We start from the raw sequence: 21,045 nt of genomic DNA, 5'->3' as shown, positions 1-21,045 counted from the left end.
CCTTCAGTATTTGATGAGAAATGCCAAAAGATTTTAAAATTTTCTTTTGCATCTATCATGATATTAGACTGCAATGCATTATCATCTATTATATATATATATATACAGTAAAATCCCTCTCATCTGGCATTCGAGTATCCGGCAGCTTCAAGTACCCAGCACATTTTTCCCCGAGCCTTAAAATCAATAAAAAAATCAATGTGTACTCATAAAATTGATTTAAAATTCCCGTGCGAGGCATACTTTGTCCCCTCGCCACCAGAGAGCACTGCTTCGCACCACCCGCAGCCCACTGCACTGTGTTTACTCAGTGACTCAGTCCCGCGTGTGCACTGTTTATCGCCTGACGCCTTCATCATGCCTAAAGTTGTAGAAAAGAGGAAGCGTGTTGTGCTTATACTTAAGCAGCTGATCAGATCAGCTGCTGATTAAGATCAGCTGATCTCTGTTATGGTAAGATGCATGAGTGTAGGGTGGTGATTGTGAACATAATTTCACTTCTATTCAAGTATCCGGCATGTCGGCGGTCCCGTTGATGCCGGATAAGAGGGATTTTACTGTATGTGTATATATATATATATATATATATATATATATATATATATATATATATATATATATATATATATATATATATATATATATATTCTTTAAGTGAACCATCTTATTCTTCATCCCAGACAACATGATGTTAGCTTTCTCTGATTATGTATCTTTAATTTCCTGTGCTTACAAACTGCCAGCAAGATTTTTTTCCTGTCCTTTTCTCTATGTCTATATAGAGAAACCCCAGCTATCCAGTAATGAACTATGCACGATAATCAGGCAATCAGAAATCTTTTCTTTTTTTTCTTTCTTTTTTTTTTTTTAGGAAAAGTATTTAGAAAGAAAATTAATAATTTTATAAAACACTGAATTGGTGCTATTTTCAGTCATGAGCAGTTCTGTGTGCTGTCTATTAGTGCTTGTTTTCCACTGTGCTAATTCAGCTTAGTATCTATTTGTCAGTTGACTGACTACTCTGCTCTTGAAACAGCTCTAATCATGAAAAGTAAGCAAGAAAGGCATGAGTACCAGAAAAAAGAAAGAAAAAAGTACTATATGCAAAATGTTTGTACAAAATGTCACCATAATTTATTATACTGTGTGCTAATCCATAAAGCCACATTCACACCATTAAACATTGTTTAGGAACTGTTTGCAAACATTTGGGCAACATTTAAGAAACTTTTGATAAGTATTTGAAAAACATTAGGAAAAAGTTTGGAAACAATATTTTCTATCTAGACCATCTATCCACTCATCCATTCATCAAGCTATCTTTCAACTTATCCATCCATCCATTCATCCATCTCTGCATCCATCCATTCACTATCCATCCATCCATCCTCTCATCCAACTATCCACTCACTCATTTGTCTATCCACTCATCCAAACATCCATGAAGCCTACTTTACTGTTTGCAAACAATTGGCAAACATCTGAGAAACAGTTTTGAAACATTGTTTGCAAACAATGATTCCTTGTGTTTAAGTATATGGAGACAAAACAGTCTGGTTTTACACACTAAATATATCTTCCCTATATACAATGTAAGTCTGTGTGAGGAGGAGGTCACCAACAAGATGGATAAAAACAATCAGTTGTTTAGAAGAAGTGAGACAACTAGTGAAACTCTGATCATTAAAAAAAAGGGATTACTAGAACAGGAAAGATTAGCACATTTAAGAACATGACATCTTCTGATACAAGTCCTTCAGTAGTGTCCAGAGGGACATGAATCATCAAAGATATATGCAGATAGATGGGCAGACAGATAGAGTTAAGAAGAAAATGCCCAATTTATGATACGAGCATACATTGTGAATTTATATACTTTTAAATTTATATTAATATTATCAACAGCTCTTGTACAGATGGATAAAGCACTTAACCTTCTAGTAAATGAGAGCAAACAAAAACAAACTAAGGATACATGGCTGACTACAAAGGGAGCCAACACCTTAACATTTACCTTAGCTGTTAAGCAGGGACAGATGTATTTAATTATCATAAGTTTATCATACACCAAGTCACTGACAGAGTTATATCCCATACACTATTGCTTAATAACAGATGGTATGAAGAGTGCAAAGCAGTAAATATATGACACAGATCAGTATCTCCCTTCCAAAGACGTCTCAGTGGTATGATGAAAGTTTTTTTTTTTTTCACTAGCCATGTAGATTGGTCAGCTGTTTGTGTTAACCTGATGATTAACATAAACAACCCTTGGTATGTTGGACATGCAAGTTGCAGCTCTATTGTTACTAACAGCATCGTGGTGGGAGAGATTGAATTCAAATAACTGTCATCTTTGTTTACTTCAAAACTGGCACTTTTCAGCCCTCATGTCCCATCATCTTCCCTTTGTATTAACTTTAATCACTGATCACAATACACTGTTGTATCTACAAGAGTAGTGAACCAACAAAATGGAGAAAATTATGCATACCAGGGGAGCTTGATGCATAGTAATATAAAATAAGATATTTGTGTATTGATGCTCAAGCAACCAATAAATTCAACTGACCAGAACATGTAGTTCCTAATGAGTGCTAGATAACCAGGGTTTCTCTGTACACAGTTTCAGACAAAACAGGTATGCTATCTTCTTTTAGAATAGCTTACAATTACATGACATTAAAGATCACAATAGGTGGCATAGTACCTTTTTGTCATGCACAAAATTCTTAGTCAGAAAGGCACCAAATTTTAAGAAACAATCAAGTGCCATTTAGAAAAATAGTACATACATACCTAAAGTCACAAAGAATATAATTACATCAATAACCTTCATTACATCAAGCTACTATTATACTGCCCAGTGTGTTCTATGGAAGCCATCAGCTGAAAGTAAAATAACAACAATTTATTATAATTCTAAAAATATCTGAGTGTGATGAGTAGTTAGATATAGTCTATCAGGATACTGACCTGTTTCTTGTAGTGAACAGCATATATAAGTGACAGAAAAGAACTAGTGATAGCTGAACATTTAAGTAAAACACTTATGATTAAGACTAGAGAAAGCATCATAAAATATGGGTGTATAAGATGGCTTACAATGCATGGCTTATTACACAAAACAACTCATTGCTTTATATTACCAGTCTGGCAAGACCAACCACCTCAGACAGACTTTCCTGCTTTTAGGGGGGGGTGCATCAATAGAATCAAATGTGTGTGTGTGTGTGTGTGTGTGTGTGTGTGTGTGTGTGTGTGTGTGTGTGTGTGTGTGTGTGTGTGTGTGTGTGTGTGTGTGTGTGTGTGTGTGTGTGTGTGTGTGTGTGTGTGTGTGTGTGTGTGTGTGTGTGTGTGTGTGTGTGTGTGTGTGCACACTACCTACCTATAACTATCTATTTATCCTTTTATCCTTAGTACATTAATCACTCCCTTGTTCATACTTTCTTTCTGTTCTTTTCCTTGTTCTAGCTCATTAAATACTTAACTTGGGACTTCACCTGCTCCTTTGTACCTCACACACACACACACACACACACACACACACACACACACACACACACACACACACATGTATGAAAGGAGAGGTTAGCACTCTCCTTGATAAGGATGGACAACACATATGTATAATGTCAAGACACTGTCACTCTGCCAACACTTAACACACATGTGATTTGATACTTGGATTTTCCTGAGTCTGGGTTCCTATTCCTACTCTTTGTGCTCAATGATGATAATCATCATAATTTTTTGATAGAAATTATTGACAACAAACACTGAGATGATTTAGGAAAAAACTGTTATCTAACAATATACTTAAAAAACAAAACAAAAAAGAAACAATAACATACTCACCTAAGGTCAGTAGAATTTCCTTTGACTGAAAAAAGATCGACAATATTTTAGTTTATATTATCCAACTCAGTTTTACATTTTGTTTTATAGTATAACTAAATAACTCACAGCCTGGGGAAAATCAAATGGTTTGGGGTGAATATATGACATCTGAGGATTAAAAAATCATAATGAAAACAAAAGATTAGCAACCTGATCTTCAATCCTTAAATAATATATTTGAAAACACTAAAACATGTCAGCATTCTGTGAGTCGGAATTCCACATAACTTAGCAAGGCAACAAGAAAGACCAAAAGGTCATTTCTACAAAATTTTTGAAAGTTGGCACCATTATGACTAAATCAAGTCAAGCCAAACTAAACTTGATTTAACCTATGCAATAATAATTTCTGTGTAGGTCATAGCATGACACTAAGAAGGGCTGCTCATTCTGGTTCTGGATCTGGTTGCAGGCCAAAGATTGAGCTTTAGACTTTGTAATGGCATCTCTCTGATGTGGTCTTATTTATGGTTTCTTTTTGCAGTCTGATCTGACTGCATCCTCTAAGCAAAGGTGCAAGGGGAGGCTTTAGAAGGAGGAAAGTAAAACCAAAGACCCTGAGTCTGTATTCATCATCCCCACACTGACATGATAATTATTTAAAATGGACTTTATACTCAGCAATTGAGCATGAGCTGCAGGTTAATTCCTAATGCATCATATCTTGTTCCATCTGTGGTTTACTTTATGTTTGTAAATACAAATCAGGTATGTAATCGACAGAAGCTGTGACATCACACTAATCCCTCATAACATCAGTCACATTACTGAAAACTGTCCCAAAATCTAGAAATCAAAACAAGAAATTATTTACAGATTTCTTTGTATATTGCGATGTAATCCCATACACTTATAATAAGCCATAAGTATGGCTGAAACTGATAGAAACTTTATACACACCTGTTCCACTGTTCTAGCTCGGAAAACATAGCAGGTGAAGTGAAGAGATATGGTACAACTGGTGTCCCTGAGGAAGAAATGGAAAGCCTGTCAAATATTTATTTTTAGTATGCACAGTAAGGAGTCATTATCATCATAATCATCATTATATCACTACGACTACCACCACCACCACCACCACAACTTCAAAGCTCACATTGAACAAGGATTCAAAGAATGAGAATAGACTGATACATATTCAGGGAGGTCCTGCTATATGTGGATCTGTTATACAAGAAACCGGTGACACAAGATGTTTAAATTAGGAACTGTTTTCTTTATATGAGTGCAAAAATCCAACGATAAGAGCTTCAGTCCAAGATGAGTAAAACTGCAAAGTTTAAAATGTGCACCTTCCTGCACCCTCCCACTAACACATCCAGGCTGTATGATGATGTACAATGATTCAGATGCATAAAGATGAGTTTATGACAACCGTGCACCTCTCCGTTGTTCCCTACCAACTATTCATTCCCCTCAACAGTCCTCTTTTACACTGAACTTGGTGTCTCTCAGACTCCCAACCTTACAGCCTTACTGCTCATTATTATATTTGTACTCTATCATCATTTTGCTTGCAAGCATATTTAAAATACTTTGGCTTTTTTGGTGGAAGAAGTACTATAGTACTCCCTTTCCAGTTTCTAGTCGACACTACATGGCCTTGTTGTTGCAGTGCTATAATTCAATCAACTATTTTCCAACATAAAGATGTTAATTGCTAATAATATCCTACATGTCTAGGAAAATCTCAAGGTGCTCAGTATAAATATTAAATAATAATAATGATAAGAATAAAATCATATTGCTCAAAACTTACCCTGCAATGTAGGCAAAGTATTCAAGCAGATCATTCCTCCGCCCACATGAAGAAATCTCAGTGTAGCTGTGGCTGAGCAACATCTGGGTGAAACAATACTTCCAGTGATGGAAATAGCTCATATAACAGGAATGGAGGATAAAATCTTCATTCATAAATGTAGCTGACAGATATATTATGGCTTTTTCAGCTAATGATACTAAAGAAATTATCCATAACTTGCCACATCACAAAAAAATTATCTTGCTCTTTTACTAAATAGATGTGATAATATTACTGATGAAAACATGTGACAAACAATATAATGACACTTGCCTTCCTGTTACTTTTCAGAAGAGCTTGGACACCAATTTCACCAGTAACAAGTGTGACTGTTACAGGTTCTCTATTCTGACTGAGAACTGCTGAAACAGCATGCTCAATGTGTGTCACATCACCTGACACTCCCACTGATATGCTTCCATAGTACTGCACCACATGACCTCTGTGGAAAAAAAAACATATACATAATACAAGATTAATAATGTAGGAAATCTATGTGATGCATTAAGGGCACAGTAATCCTTCTCTATAACATGTATTAATAAAACACTCTCAACTAAGCTCAGGATAATTATGCATTTGCATATATGTATATGCAAATGCATGCATATATGCATATGAGAGAGAGCCACACCATGCCACTCCCAAGAAGAAACTAAAAGAGACTGAAAAATAGTTTTTTGATGTATCTTGATATTTCTTTCTTAAAACAGTTCCAAGTCCTAGACAGGACATACTGAAACAAGAAGAGAATTCCAGAGTTTATCAGTAAAAGGGACAAAAGAGTGAGGATAATGGTTAACTCTTGTATGAAAAAGTTGAACAGAATAAGGGATAAGAGTAAGTAGAAAATCTTGTGCAGCAGGGTGGTATGAGTGGAGAGGCATGCAGTTATTAAATTCAAAAGGCCAGTAACCATAAAAATAACAGCTGAAGATAGTAAGAGATGAAACATTGTGGTAGTGAAAGAAACAAGACAATCTGTTAGAGGGGGCATCAATTAAATATACTCAACAATATTCAACTAAAACATCTGAGAGTTTCAAAATTAATTACTTAGAAAGTCTGCCAAGATACCAAGTGCATGATACAGGAATTTCCAGGGTCACTAAGTACTTTTGAAGGTTATGATCAGGATGACATAATATTTATTGAATCCTTGGAAAATTATGCTATCTATTAATTAAAAGCAATATGACTGTTTTATGATCAGTAATAGGAAAAGCAATTTCAAATCTCAGTATATTTTAATGCTATAAGTGCAAAAAGATATGCATAACTAATTTTGTGAGTGTATGTACAAGAGACATGATGGAAGTATGCATGTAGTACATGCAACTTCACAGTGTAAGAAATATATTAAAGGAGCACACATACTCTAATTGATTACTGATGAGTGATGTTTCTTGGCTTTCATTCAGAGCAGTCTCTCTAAACTTTTCCTCTAAGGTGTCAATATCAAGGTGAAGGCGGCGCAGAAGTGGTACCACTCCAGGAAACACTGTACCATTACTGTAGTGGCCCTGAATGGAGACAAAAAGATTATTTCAAATGTTTTCTGAGATTATCATACAAATCATCCAATAGAGTGACTAATCCAGGAATCCAAGAGACAGTGTGTGTGTGTGTGTGTGTGTGTGTGTGTGTGTGTGTGTGTGTGTGTGTGTGTGTGTGTGTGTGTGTGTGTGTGTGTGTGTGTGTGTGTGTGTGTGTGTGTGTGTGAGAGTGAGTGTGTATTATTTAACTATGGTCATCTGCTGGTCACCCAGCCAGCTGTTCCCATACAGGTAGAGCTCAGAGCTCCTAGTGACCAATCTTTGGGTAAGACTCAGACCACTTACATACCACAAACTAGGACAATGAGGTTACAACCCCTTAAGTTACATCCCATATCTACTTGCTGCTAGGTGAATAGGGGCTACACATTAAGAGGCTTACTCATTTGGCCTCCATTGCTTCTTGAAATATAAACTACTTCTGATATAATGGAAATATTTTAAATTTCTTTCTGTGCGTAATGTTTCTGGTTTAATCAGCAAAGTGGGTCTTAATGCCATAAAAATGTTACACAGATATACAAACCTGGCACTCTTAGTAAGTATTGTGTATATAATGCAAGCCCTTCTTACAGCTGACTTGAGAGGTAGAACGACTGTCACAACAGTACATACTATCATGATGATCATGTATGAAGAAAACTGAGGCAATTAAAACTTTCTAGGAAGGGACTGCACTACAGTACTTGTTTTTTTAGTTTATGGATGGTGACACAAGAGAAAGAGAAACTCACAAGGTCTTCCATGCTCAGTTGTGTTAAAGAAGCAACATGATATTCATAAACCTCATGTAAACAGTGCAACATAGTGTCTGAGATTCTCATTGCATTATCTAGATATTTTAAAATTTGATACTTGCAACACTGAATTCTTATTACAGAATGCTTTTAACAATGTGAGTACTGTATACTGAAAATAAATGAGTGAGACATAATGAAGAACTTGTAATTTTTTAAGAGAATCATGACAAATTATGGTTCCTATCTCACCTTAATGACTTTGAGTGACACAGGAAGCCCTCGGTTTTGGCGCAACAAGGCAGACACCCGGCCACGGCGCCAGCCATGAATACATGTCCCAAAAGCTTCATCAATTACGTCACCAATCTCTATTTTGTTCTATTGAAAGAAACAAGGAACAACATAACAGTTATCAAGAAGCAGGACAACAAATATGACAAGGATACATTAACATGATAGAAGTATTTGTGCACTTGTTAAGGCATGGCACCAAATATCAAACAGAGCACTTAACACACACAGAGCAAAGTATGTCAGCAAAGTATATTGAGAGAGAGAGAGAGAGAGAGAGAGAGAGAGAGAGAGAGAGAGAGAGAGAGAGAGAGAGAGAGAGAGAGAGAGAGAGAGAGAGAGAGAGAGAGAGAGAGAGAGAGAGAGAGAGAGAGAGAGAGAGAGAGAGAGAGAGAGAGAGAGAAAACTGAAGTGCTTAATACATAATAAGCTTCACAGACTGACCCTGTTCTGGTCATCCTTTTGAAGGAAATATATATATATATATATATATATATATATATATATATATATATATATATATATATATATATATATATATATATACGAGGTGTGTCATTAAAGTTCCAGGACTGGTGCCACACAAGTTTTATTTCACATCCAGGCTACAAACTATAGGTTATCTCCTTCGAAGTAATCCCCCTGGCACCGCATGCACTTGTCCATCCTTCTCTGCCAGGCTTGCATGCACTGCTGGAAGGATTCTTGCGGGATGCTCCTCAGCTCCGTCGTCACGGCCTTTTTGATGTCGTCCGCATCATCAAAACGGGTCCCCTTCATGACCTCCTTGAGCTTGGGGAAGAGGAAGAAGTCGCACGGAGCGAGGTCAGGTGAGTAGGGCGGTTGCTCCAGCACGGCGATGTTCTTCTTGGCCAAGAACTCTCTGATGCTCAGGGCATTGTGAGCAGGCGCATTGTCGTGGTGAAGCAGCCACGAGTTGCCCTGCCACAACTCCCGCCTCTTCTCGCGCACTGCACGAAGCAGACGCCGCAGTACTTCTTTGTACACATGTTGGTTGACTGTCTGGCCCTGTGGCAAGAACTCGCAGTGGACGATGCCCCTCACATCGAAGAAAGCGATCAACATGACCTTGAAGCTGGACCTGGACTGCCTTGCTTTCTTCGGCCGTGGTGACGCCGGACTCTTCCATTGAAGGCTCTGGCGTTTGGTCTCCGGGTCGTACTCAAATACCCAGGACTCATCGCCGGTGATGACTCTCCTGAGCAAGTCTGGTTCAGTTTCCAGACGCTCGAGGATGTCCTGACACACCTGCATGCGTCGTCCCTTCTGGTCATCGTTCAGGAGTCTCGGCACCATCTTCGCACAGACTTTCCGCATGCCCAGATCTTCAGTGATAATCTTCCACACGCTGTTGTGGTTCATGCCAAGCTCATCTGCGATCTTTCGAACAGTCAACCGACGATCGTCACGCACCATCTGCTTGACACGCTCAACATTGGCCTCATTCCTGCTCGTTGAGGGTCTTCCACTCCTGGGGTCATCTTCCACGTCCTCCCGGCCCTCTTTGAACCTCTTGCACCACTCAAAAACACGTGAGCGTGACATTGTCTCATCCCCGTACACTTTTTGCAGCATACCCAGTGCTTCTGACGGCGTTTTCCCCAACTGCACCAAAAACTTCAAGTTTGTTCGCTGTTCAGCGCTCATTGTTAAACGACCTGCAACAGAGGACATGATTTTAAAAGCACGTAAGAAAAAGATTAGTGACTGTAGAGGGTTGGGAGCGCAGTTGTATACTCCAGAAGGATTACTTTGAAGGGGAAATATGGTGGTTTGTGGCTTGGGTTTGAAATTCATCTTTTAGGACACCAGTCCTGGAACTTTAATGACACACCTCGTATATATATATATATATATATATATATATATATATATATATATATATATATAGCATGTCGGATTTGAAACCATTCTGTGGTAGGCAGAAAAAAAAAAAATCAAGCACTGCCAGGACATGGACATATTCGGTGTTCCCATGCATTTGTCTCTGCAACTCAAATCAGGTGCACTACAGTCCCACCTTTTATCACAGCTACATAATACCAAAGAAAAGACAGAAATTATCACTCAGCCTACCCATAATGTCATGTTGGTCAAACTGTACTAATGAGCCAGAAAGGAACACAACAAAATAAAGTACTGGTCAATCTTTTCCAGGCTGTCAAGCACAATAATGTTCCCACCCTATACTAAATACACAGATAATTTAAAACATTACAGAGAGAGAGAGAGAGAGAGAGAGAGAGAGAGAGAGAGAGAGAGAGAGAGAGAGAGAGAGAGAGAGAGAGAGAGAGAGAGAGAGAGAGAGAGAGAGAGAGAGAGAGAGAGAGAGAGAAAGCAGAAGTGCACAAGACACATAAGAAAGTAGCTATTTACAGCAAATGCAATGCAATAATACACCAACAGCTTACATCTTCTGCTGCAACACTCCCTTCCTCCACCTTCACAACCACAGCTCTTCCGCTCACATGACTGCCACCCCACACCAAAAGGGAAAAAAACTGGTTAGTAATGCTCAGGTTGCTAGTGATGTTAATTGTGAATGTTATGTTCATGCAGTTGCACAATGCAGACAGCCCTTAAAAAGCAACTAAAATGCAATTTACATAAAGCAGTTATAATATTCACTTACAGAAATAGTTGTTAAAAATGAAAATATAAAAAAAGTACTGCCAAGGTGATGAAGGAAGAGGGCATCTAGAAATAAATGTTAAGTGAAGATCTATGAAAAATACAATCATGATATTTCACAAAATTTAGCAAATATGATCAAATTATTTTAAAATAAACAAGTTACAAGTGTAGCTTAAAGTTAAAGTTAAAGAAGGATGAAGTGAAATATTTAGGATCTAGGAAGAAGGAAAATATAAAGAAATGTCAGTATAGGGGATTAAGAAAACATTTGGGTTGCTCATGTCAAAGTATGGATGTCAAAATAGGAATAAAAATAACATATTCTGGTACCTATTCCTTTTGTCCTTGATAAATAATTGCAGTTGATTCAAAATATTTCCAAATTACAGATGAATGTACAATGTGGCCACAGATATAATCAATAAAGCTTGAAAAAATATGACAAGTAGAAATAAGGAAAGGAAAAATATTCCCCGATAATGAAACACATGATGAGGACAGCTGGAGACTGTAAAATTTAAAAAGTTACTAATGTAGTATTAGACTGCATGGATAAAGACACTGAGAGATGACAGTCATCAAATAGCCAAGACTATGAGACTATGGTATGTAATAATGATGTGACAATATTACTGAGAGACAAAGTGCATAAAAGCGGTGAATGAAATTATACTAAATATGTATAGTGTATATAGCTGTGCTATGGGGTGCAGTAGGGTGATCCATGATACTATCCCTTTCCACTAGTAGCCCACAAGGAAACGAGTGTGAGTGATGTGTGCACCAGTGTGTGGTGCTTTGGTGGGCCACCACATGTAGGATTGTCAGCCTGGTATATACATTGGTGTACTAGGATTACAACCATAATCCATTCCAAAACTACCATCATAAGCACAAAACAGTGGGATGGTAAGAATTTATTCTCGAAACTCTTTTCCCACAAAAAAAAAATCTCTTAAAAAGTGTAGTAAAATGTATATCAAGACTGCCTTCTACCCTACAATTCATCACATAACATGTAAAGAATAAAGAAAGAAGAAAAGGGAAGAATGCATAGGTGGTTGAAATATATGAATGGGAAACTGATTCCTGTAAAATGTAAAGAATAAAGCGATACTTAGAAAAATTGACTTTTCTATTATAATTACCATATCGGCATAGGGACTCCCAGATGATCTATAATATTAGATAAATAAAAAAAACATATAAATAAATAGCTTTAGCAGACTTTGAATAGAATAGGCATGCAAGAATGCAAATAAGCAACAAAATAAAACCCTATAATAGCAATGGTACATACAGTACATAATACATAATGATAAAATTTTGACTTTCACCTATGACATGTAATATATGCTACATCATATACATTACATATATCATCTCAATGACTTTTTAAAGGCTGGTAAGTAAACTAAATATGCATCTGGAAACATTGGATTTTTTTTCCTTGAGTCTTACCCAAGATACACTCCAAGATCCATACAGGGAACAAGTTCATGTTCCTGGTATATTGGAAGTTGCCATGTTTCATCCAGAAAAGAGGCATTCTCTAGCTGCAGGTCAAAACTGATGTGTGAGCACTGATAGAGGAGGCTGAGGAAGATCTCACCCAAGATTTCATTCCCAATTATAGAGTCTTCTTCATATATGCCACTGTTGCATTTCATGCGCACCTATAAAAATAATTGATCAACTAGTTTGTAAAAAAGATAGAATAAATGCCACAAAAAAATTATCCATGGCACATATTGCATGAATTAATAAAATTTTAAAATATAAAAGCTAATTAGAATAAATATATATGAATCAAACAACTTGTTAGGGACTATGCCATCTTAATCTAAAATATCAACATTCACAAATGTCTCAAGATATTTTAGTACAACCACTCTGAAATAATTTTTACTGTTATTGCAGAAAACTATGCAATTCAATAGATACTGAACATGATCACTGTTGCTTCCAATGTATAAGTTTGCATTCATCAGTTAAATTTAATGTTTCATACACTGGTCCAGTGAGTTAATCTATCTAAATTTAACTGCTAGGTTATTTTCTGCATGGTCCAGTGAGTTAATCTATCTAAATTTAACTGCTAGGTTATTTTCTGCTAAGTGTTCTAGTTACTTTATTGTCAATATTTTTGTCACCTGTAAATTTTGATATTTCATAATGAGTCAGTTGTACTAAATACTGTTTAAAACAACTATTCCATTCAGAGAGTCAGTCCAAAAGTCACTTGTGAATGTTACCATGGATATAGAGTGTCAGCAGTTTACTAAGCTATCATTTGTGGGTAACTGTGTGTGTGTGTGTGTGTGTGTGTGTGTGTGTGTGTGTGTGTGTGTGTGTGTGTGTGTGTGTGTGTGTGTGTGTGTGTGAGTGTGTGTGTCTATATATATATATATATATATATATATATATATATATATACGAGTATATATATATATATATATATATATATATATATATATATATATATATATATATATATATATATATATATATATATATATATATATATATATATATATATATATATATATATATATATATATACATATATATAAATTGAATCAAGCTGTCAGTCTACATTTATTTTTGGTTTTATATTTCTTCTTTGCATACTCTAATCATCTCATTCTTTCTCTCTTTCCTTTCTTTTACATACCCTAGGACTTTAGCATTGAAGGAATGAACATGGAAGTATCCTGTGTAAGCAAAAGTGAAATAAACTAAGCAATAAAAGAAATCCTCAGGAGTAAAGCAGACATGAGGAAAGCTTATCCACTGTTTAAGAATAAATGTAGATTCTTTTATTAAATGAACTTGTAGTATTTGAAAACTTTGTACAAAGAATTTGGAAAATATCACAATAATGAACTAGTAACTGTAAATGTGTTTCAATAAACAGCATAAAATTGGGCATGGAGGGAGAGATTTAGGAAGACATTATGCAAAGGAAGGAAATTATAGACACCTCAGTTAATATTAGAGGGAGAATATAAGTGTATGTTTACTGATATTATAAAAAAAATAAAATAAAAAAAATGACATTAACTAGGTACTTGCAAATAAGGATATGAATGGAACACAGTTAAACAGAAACCAGGTAAGTGACATTAGTTTGTAAAGAAATTGTATCTGAATGAAATTGAAGGCAGCTGTAGGAAAGAAGGAATAAGGTATACATGCATAAAGTTTTGCTAGTACAGGTAGAATCAAGCAAGAAGGGAGTGTCTGGATAGGGAGAAGTGGAGGATCTTCTGCTCTGGCCATCCCTATGGGAGATGTTCCTGGAGGAAGCAAGGCAGGAAAAAGACAAACATATAGACAGCTGTAAAGAATGAGGCATTGTGTTCAATGTTCATTACAATAAGGTCTGTGCTAATTGAAAGGTATAGTTGTAAATGCTTTTACTGATATCCCACAAGAGAAAAGTCCTGGATGAAATTAGACATGATATATGCATAACCTCATGTAAATAGGTTTCTATATACTTGAGCTAATGCACTAAGGAAAATTAATAAATAAGAAAGAAAGAAATTAATAAATACATAAATAAGTTAAATAATAATAACAACTATAATAGTAATAATAATTATAATAATAATAACAATAATGATAATAATAATAATAATAATAATAATAATAATAATAATAATAATAATAATAATAATAATAATCTAATTAATAAATAAAAAAACTGGCATAAACTACTTTGAGGAAATGGGTATTTTCATTTAACATAATGACAGCTTCAAATAACAGGTAAATCAATGCTTTCTGGAGCATAGATAATGATTATTATGTATGAGCTGAAGCCTAGTTTATATTATAAATAAGGTTTGGTAGGAATAATCACAAAAAAAGTTTCCTTACGATAGTTTCAACTGGTACATGAAGACACTTGTTTTTTAAGGCATGCCTAATGAATAATCTTCCTCGACCCTGTGGTGTTGACACAGACATGTTGTTTGCTACAGCTTCTACAATATGCTTGTAACTGTTGTCAAGCCTGAAAATGTACCAAAGTATTACAGGATTAATAGAATTCATTAGAAAAAGATAAACATATGTATATTTTGGTACCTATACAAAAAAAGAAAAAAGAAAATACACACACACACACACACACACACACACACACACACACACACATATATATATATATATATATATATATATATATATATATATATATATATATATATATATATATATATATATATATATATATATATAATAAAATTACTTAAGTTTACATTCTGATATATAAATCACAACCACTACTTGAAGATTTCTTTCAAGTCTACTTGTTTCTAAACATATAAGCAGGAAAAGGAAATAACCAAAAGAATATATTAATGTTAATAATATAGCACTCTAACACACAAATAATTATTGTACTTGATCTTTGAATCCTAATCAGGCTTTGAAACTTCTTCCACTGGCAGACCTCAGTGAACTTCTAATCATTTACTATGACCATATCAATATGCTAACCTAACCTAACACACAGTCTATTAAACATTAGTACCATGTATGCAATACATAAATCAACATACCCTGCACACATCTGTGTAGTTTTCTCCACCCATGACCAATAGTCTCGTCTTGTAAGGCCAAAAGCAGAGTGAACTGTGTGATTAAGGCCTTTCCGAAAGATTGTTTCCAATACTTCACAGAGAGGAAGGAGAAATGTTTGAGTGTCCATCACAGGTTCACTTAAGCCTGTTTTAGTTGCTTCAAGAATATATCCTGTAGAGCATAAACAAGATATCTCATGTAATTAATAGTTCAGTAAAACTCCTTAACTCGGCAATATAAGGGATATTAATGGACCTGGGAAAGATGAAGCCCACAGTTAGGTTACATTAAATATTCTTCAAGAAATGTTATCTAAAAATGGTTGTTTTTTTTTCCTTAGGTTTTTTTAATCACTTATCTTTTTATTATTTTTTTTTTTAAATCTTTTGGCTATTTAGATAATTTTGTATGTCAAAATTGTTTTTCACACATTTTTTTTTATCCCACAGTTTCTCCTCTTCATTACAATCCCACCCACTACCACAATAATTATGTAATAACTGAAAACTGGTGAAGACCAGCAAAAAAAAAAAAAAAAAAAAAAAAAAAAAAGTGAAATGGTGCACACCTAAAATGCATAGCAACAAATAAATTCTGATGTGGATAGGAGTGGATAGGACAAGAAGTTTGGTTTAGAAGATCATTAATGAATAATAAGAAGAGAGCGGGTGACAGGACAGAACCCTGAGGAACACCACTGTTAATAGATTTAGGAGAAGAACAGTGATCATCTACCACAGCAGCAATAGAACAGTCAGAAAGGAAACTTGAGATCAAGTTACAGAGAGAAGGATAGAAGCCGTAGAGGTAGGCGCACACTTGTTCGCATTGTACGGACGGCACGCATCGTACTCATCGGATTGTTTTTGGGGTCAGCGCACATTGGTCCGCATTGTACGGACGGCACGCATTGGACGGATCGGATTTTCTGCGCACATTGTCGGCATTGGACCATTCACCACCCGCAGTTGTGAAGCTGAGCTCTCTCTGGAAGGACATACTCCATATTTTTCTAGTGTATAAAGTTGTGAAAATGTTGAACAGTGATAGTGAAGAGGAAGAAATTGTAGTGGTTAGCTGTTTGCTGGCAGAAGAAGAACAGAAAGTAAAAAAAAAGGAAAACATGGATTCACAACATAAACAGGAAAAGGCTGGAATTTGGAGAAAAATCTAAAAAGTCAGTGAGTTTAATATAACATTATATATTATGTATAAGCAAAGCATAGCTATGCAAATAGAAAAAATAAAATAAATACCGAAGAAGGTTTGCATCCGACCGCGACGGCGCTCTGGCTGCAACTGACGATGGGGTCGCACATTTGCCGGCAAATGCCGTAGAGGCCATCCGCATCGTTCGTACGCATCGGATTGAATGCTCTTTCGGGGATCCTCGTCGACATTGCCGATGTCCGATGCGTACGACGCGGTCAAATGCGCGCAGACCCATTTGAAATAATGTAAAGAATACTAAAATCCGATGCGTACGATGCGTGCCGTCCGTACGATGCGAACAAGTGTGCGCCTACCTTAGGAGGGTAGTTTGAAAATCAAAGCTTTGTGCCAGACTCTATCAAAAGCTTTTGATATGTCCAAGGTAACAGCAAGTTTCACCAAAATCTCTAAAAGAGGATGACCAAGATTCAGTAAGGAAAGCCAGAAGATCACCAGTAGAGCGGCCTTGACGGAACTCATACTGGCGATCAGATAGAAGGTTGTGAAGTGATAGATGTTTAAGAATCTTCCTGTTGAGGATAAATTCAAAAACTTTCGATAGGCAGGAAATTAAAGCAATAGAACAGTAGTTTGAGGGATTAGAACGGTCACCCTTTTTAGGAACAGGCTGAATGTAGACAAACTTCCAACATGAAGGAAAGGTAGGTTTTGACAGACAGAGCTGAAAGAATTTGACTAGGCAAGGTGCAAGCACAGAGGTACAGTTTTGGAGAACAATAGGAGGGACCCCATCAGGTCCATAAGCCTTCTGAGGGTTTAGGCCAGCAAGGGCATGGAAAACATCATTGTGAAGAATTTTAATAGGTAGCATGAAGTAGTCAGAGGGTGGAGGAGAGGGAGGAACAAGCCCGGAATCGTTCAAGGTAGAGTTTTTAGTACAGGTTTGAGCGAAGAGTTCAGCTTTAGAAATAGATGTGATAGCAGTGGTGCCATCTGGTTGAAATAAAGGAGGGAAAGAAGAAGAAGCAAAGTTATTGGAAATATTTTTGGCTAGATGCCAGAAGTCACGAGGGGAGTTAGATCTTGAAAGGTTTTGACACTTTCTGTTAATGAAGGAGTTTTTGGCTAGTTGGAGAACAGACTTGGCATGGTTCTGGGCAGAAATATAAAGTGCATGAGATTCTGGTGATGGAAGGCTTAAGTACCTTTTGTGGGCCACCTCTCTATCATGTATGGCACAAGAACAAGCTGTGTTAAACCAAGGTTTGGAAGGTTTAGGTTGAGAAAAAGAGTGAGGAATGTACGCCTCCATGCCAGACACTATCACCTCTGTTATGCACTCAGCACACGAAGACGTGTCTCTGACACAGAAGCAGTAGTCATTCCAAGGAAAATCAGCAAAATACCTCCTCAGGTCCCCCCAACTAGCAGAGGCAAAACGCCAGAGGCACCTTCGCTTAGGGGGATCCTGAGGAGGGATTGGAGCAATAGGACAAGATACAGATGTGAGATTGTGATCGGAAGAGTCCAACGGAGAAGAAAGGTTGACAACATAAGCAGAAAGATTAGAGGTCAGGAAAAGGTCAAGAATGTTGGGCATATCTCTAAGATGGTCAGGAATATGAGTAGGGTGTTGCACCAATTGCTCTAGGTCTTGGAGGATAGCAAAGTTGAAGGCTAGTTCACCAGGATGGTCAGTGAAGGGAGAGGAAAGCCAAAGCTGGTGGTGAACATTGAAGTCTCCAAGAATGGAGATCTCTGCAAAAGGGAAGAGGGTCAGAATGTGCTCCACTTTGGAAGTTAAGTAGTCAAAGAATTTCTTATAGTCAGAGGAGTTAGGAGAGAGGTATACAGCACAGATAAATTTAGTATGAGAATGACTCTGTAGTCGTAGCCAGATGGTGGAAAACTCGGAAGATTCAAGAGCGTGGGCACGAGAGCAGGTTAAGTCATTGCGCACATAAACGCAGCATCCAGCTTTGGATCGAAAATGAGGATAGAGAAAGTAGGAGGGAACAGAAAAGGGGCTACTGTCAGTTGCCTCAGACACCTGAGTTTCAGTGAGGAAAAGAAGATGAGGTTTAGAAGAGGAGAGGTGGTGTTCTACAGATTGAAAATTAGATCTTAGACTGCGAATGTTGCAGAAGTTAATGAAGAAAAAGTTGAGAGGGGTGTCAAGACACTTAGGGTCGTCGACAGAAAGGCAGTACGACCTGGGGACATTTATGGTCCCCTTCCCAGATGGAGACTCCGAGGCTGGTGTAGGAGTCGCCATGATGATTTTGAAATTTTTGAGTGAAGGGTGTGTGTGTTATTAGGTGCTTGTAGTTTTGTGTGGAGGAAGAGTTGTCTTTAGAGGGCAGGCTGTGACTGCCCCCTTGTGTTGTGAGACACAAAGGTAAACGTTCAGTGAGGTTACAGCCGGGTTTAATGATAAGTTCACAGCACCCCCTGAACAGTGCTTTAGACCTCACTGGGAGTAATTATCGTTTCGGCAGGAGTCTACTGCATAAGCTGAACAGGTAACCTTCTCTCCATATTTTCATTATGTTTTGTTTTTCATCTCAATGAGTTCTCTGATCTCCTGACATTTTACATAATCTGTCAACTGATCGATTTTCTGCAGAAAAGAGAACTTAAGAAAAACTTCAATACACACAGTAGCGAGTGCTGCAGGGCCACTGGCCTTGTGACCACGACTAGTTATGCTGTTACACCTGGCACGCTGGCGGTCTGAGTTGCCTCCTGCTTTTTTACCATCCATGCTGGTTGTGCCCCGCTCGGTGGGAAGTCCATCAGATGAGATAATCAAGTGGGATACTTATATGCATTATATTTTGACGAAGCTAATCTGGGATCACACCAGTAAATCTTATAACAGTGACAATACTTGCAAATACTTATAGTCACGTATGTTCACTTAGCTATCAATTTACCTTTAAGCTCCTTTATAAGTGGGTCCGAAATAGACATTGTGCACCAGCAAGCTTTGGTCACCACAAATCGACACTAAACCACATCAACAATCCTCAACTCAGTACTGTCCTGCACCCGGTACTGCACCACACATAGCGGAACTGCCTTGGCAACGGTGTAGCGGCAACTCACGGGTATTATTACATACGTGTGCGTTTATGTCATGCCGTGAAAGCAGCGATAGAAGACAGCAAGAGTAGCAACCTTGCAGCAGAGAGAGAGAGAGAGAGAGAGAGACGGAATGAGTTAAGACGAAATGCTTTTGATTCCATCGTGTTCAAAAGGCAGGTACGAGTGTGTGTGTAGATTGACATCCCAAGGGGATGACTTGGGCCTTAAACCTGGAAGGCGTTCCAAAAAAAAAGCTGAGTCTGGTCATATAAACTGTTGCTTGAGACGGCGGCCCCGACGGCCGCGGGCGCCAAGGCCGCGACGGAATTGCAGCAGCAGGTACCAATTTTAGTATATATACCGCCGAAGCAAGTACATACTTCATTGCAGCAAGTACGAGTGGAATGTGCCTCATATATACTTGTTGCCAAATTTTCTTCGTCAAGTGTATGTTTACACAAGGCAAGTAATATGAAGCAAGTAACTTGCACACCTAGCTTGCCTTTTACTTGCCCAATGTTAACATGGCTCTAGTAGAACCTTCTGAGATAAGGAGTGGTGTCAAAGAAGGAGGGGGAGGAAGATGAGGAAGAAGAAAAAAAAAAGCAGAATTAAGATAAATCTACTAAAGTCATTAAATTAACATGATTTAAATAGTTTACCACATTTCGTGATCATAGAACATAAAAGTTTTCAAAAGCTTCTTTTTATTTCTATTTTAATTTTTTTTAGTCTTAACGCTTCTCGGTTCTCTCTCTGACTGTACATAGATTAATTTAAATGTGCAGCCTATTGATTCATTATTTCGAATTTCATCTAATAAAAACATTATTATATATATATATATATATATATATATATATATATATATATATATATATATATATATATATATATATATATATATATATATATATATATATATATATATATATATATATATATATATATATATATATATATATATATATATATATATATGAAAATATAACACACACACGCACACATGCATTGAGATGGACAAGTAGGAGTGCAGGACCTGGTGTTGATGGAAGATGAAGCTGGACCGACGAGAGGGCACTCGGAGATCAGGAAGAGTCAGTGTTTGAGGGACATCAAGAAGTACAGTTTTCCACATACAACTGTGGATATCTGGACTGGTTTAAATAAAAAGGTTGTTACAACACCAAACGTGCATAAATTTAAGGAAATGCTGGATAAATATAGAAATGGAGACAGGACACTATGA

General features: G+C 36.9%; 2 protein-coding genes and 1 non-coding gene across 5 annotated transcripts in view; 1 reads left to right on the top strand and 2 right to left on the bottom strand.

Annotated features, from left to right (window-relative positions):
* Positions 1–19,796, bottom strand: part of LOC135101460 (uncharacterized) — a 20,956-nt gene extending 1,160 nt beyond the window's left edge. The window contains exons 1-12 of one of the 3 annotated variants that reach the window (XM_064005437.1): positions 19,646–19,796; positions 15,515–15,707; positions 14,829–14,964; positions 12,405–12,619; positions 10,721–10,781; positions 8,247–8,375; positions 7,079–7,224; positions 5,975–6,143; positions 5,660–5,742; positions 4,801–4,867; positions 3,859–3,883; positions 1–2,889 (exon numbers count right to left, since the gene is read on the bottom strand). The exon at positions 1–2,889 is cut by the window's left edge and continues 1,160 nt beyond it. In XM_064005437.1, the coding sequence (XP_063861507.1) occupies positions 2,855–2,889; positions 3,859–3,883; positions 4,801–4,867; positions 5,660–5,742; positions 5,975–6,143; positions 7,079–7,224; positions 8,247–8,375; positions 10,721–10,781; positions 12,405–12,619; positions 14,829–14,964; positions 15,515–15,707; positions 19,646–19,682 (1,296 nt within the window). In that variant the 5' untranslated portion in view covers positions 19,683–19,796 and the 3' untranslated portion in view covers positions 1–2,854. Of the gene's footprint in view, positions 2,890–3,858; positions 3,884–4,800; positions 4,868–5,659; positions 5,743–5,974; positions 6,144–7,078; positions 7,225–8,246; positions 8,376–10,720; positions 10,782–12,404; positions 12,620–14,828; positions 14,965–15,514; positions 15,708–19,368; positions 19,582–19,645 lie in introns of those variants that run through there. The other 2 variants (XM_064005438.1, XM_064005439.1) reach the window with 2 other exon arrangements.
* On the top strand, positions 3,572–3,693 carry LOC135101698 (U6atac minor spliceosomal RNA). Its single transcript, XR_010269373.1, has one exon. It is a non-coding gene; the product is annotated as a U6atac minor spliceosomal RNA (small nuclear RNA).
* On the bottom strand, positions 16,083–19,350 carry LOC135101459 (uncharacterized). The gene is made up of 2 exons (XM_064005436.1): positions 16,793–19,350; positions 16,083–16,523 (listed from the first exon to the last, which is right to left on the bottom strand). Exon 1 carries the CDS (start codon positions 18,982–18,984, stop codon positions 17,107–17,109), a length of 1,878 nt encoding a protein of 625 aa, XP_063861506.1. The 5' UTR covers positions 18,985–19,350; the 3' UTR covers positions 16,083–16,523; positions 16,793–17,106.
* Positions 19,797–21,045: the final 1,249 nt, after the last annotated feature.

The sequence above is a fragment of the Scylla paramamosain genome, chromosome 6 (assembly GCF_035594125.1).
Source record: "Scylla paramamosain isolate STU-SP2022 chromosome 6, ASM3559412v1, whole genome shotgun sequence".
In the NCBI taxonomy this organism is placed as follows: domain Eukaryota; kingdom Metazoa; phylum Arthropoda; class Malacostraca; order Decapoda; family Portunidae; genus Scylla; species Scylla paramamosain.
This window is presented reverse-complemented; position numbering and strand designations above follow the sequence as displayed.

Excerpts from the sequence above, each read along its gene's own strand:
- LOC135101459 (XM_064005436.1), bottom strand. The coding sequence starts at position 18,984 with ATGGCGACTCCTACACCAGCCTCGGAGTCTCCATCTGGGAAGGGGACC.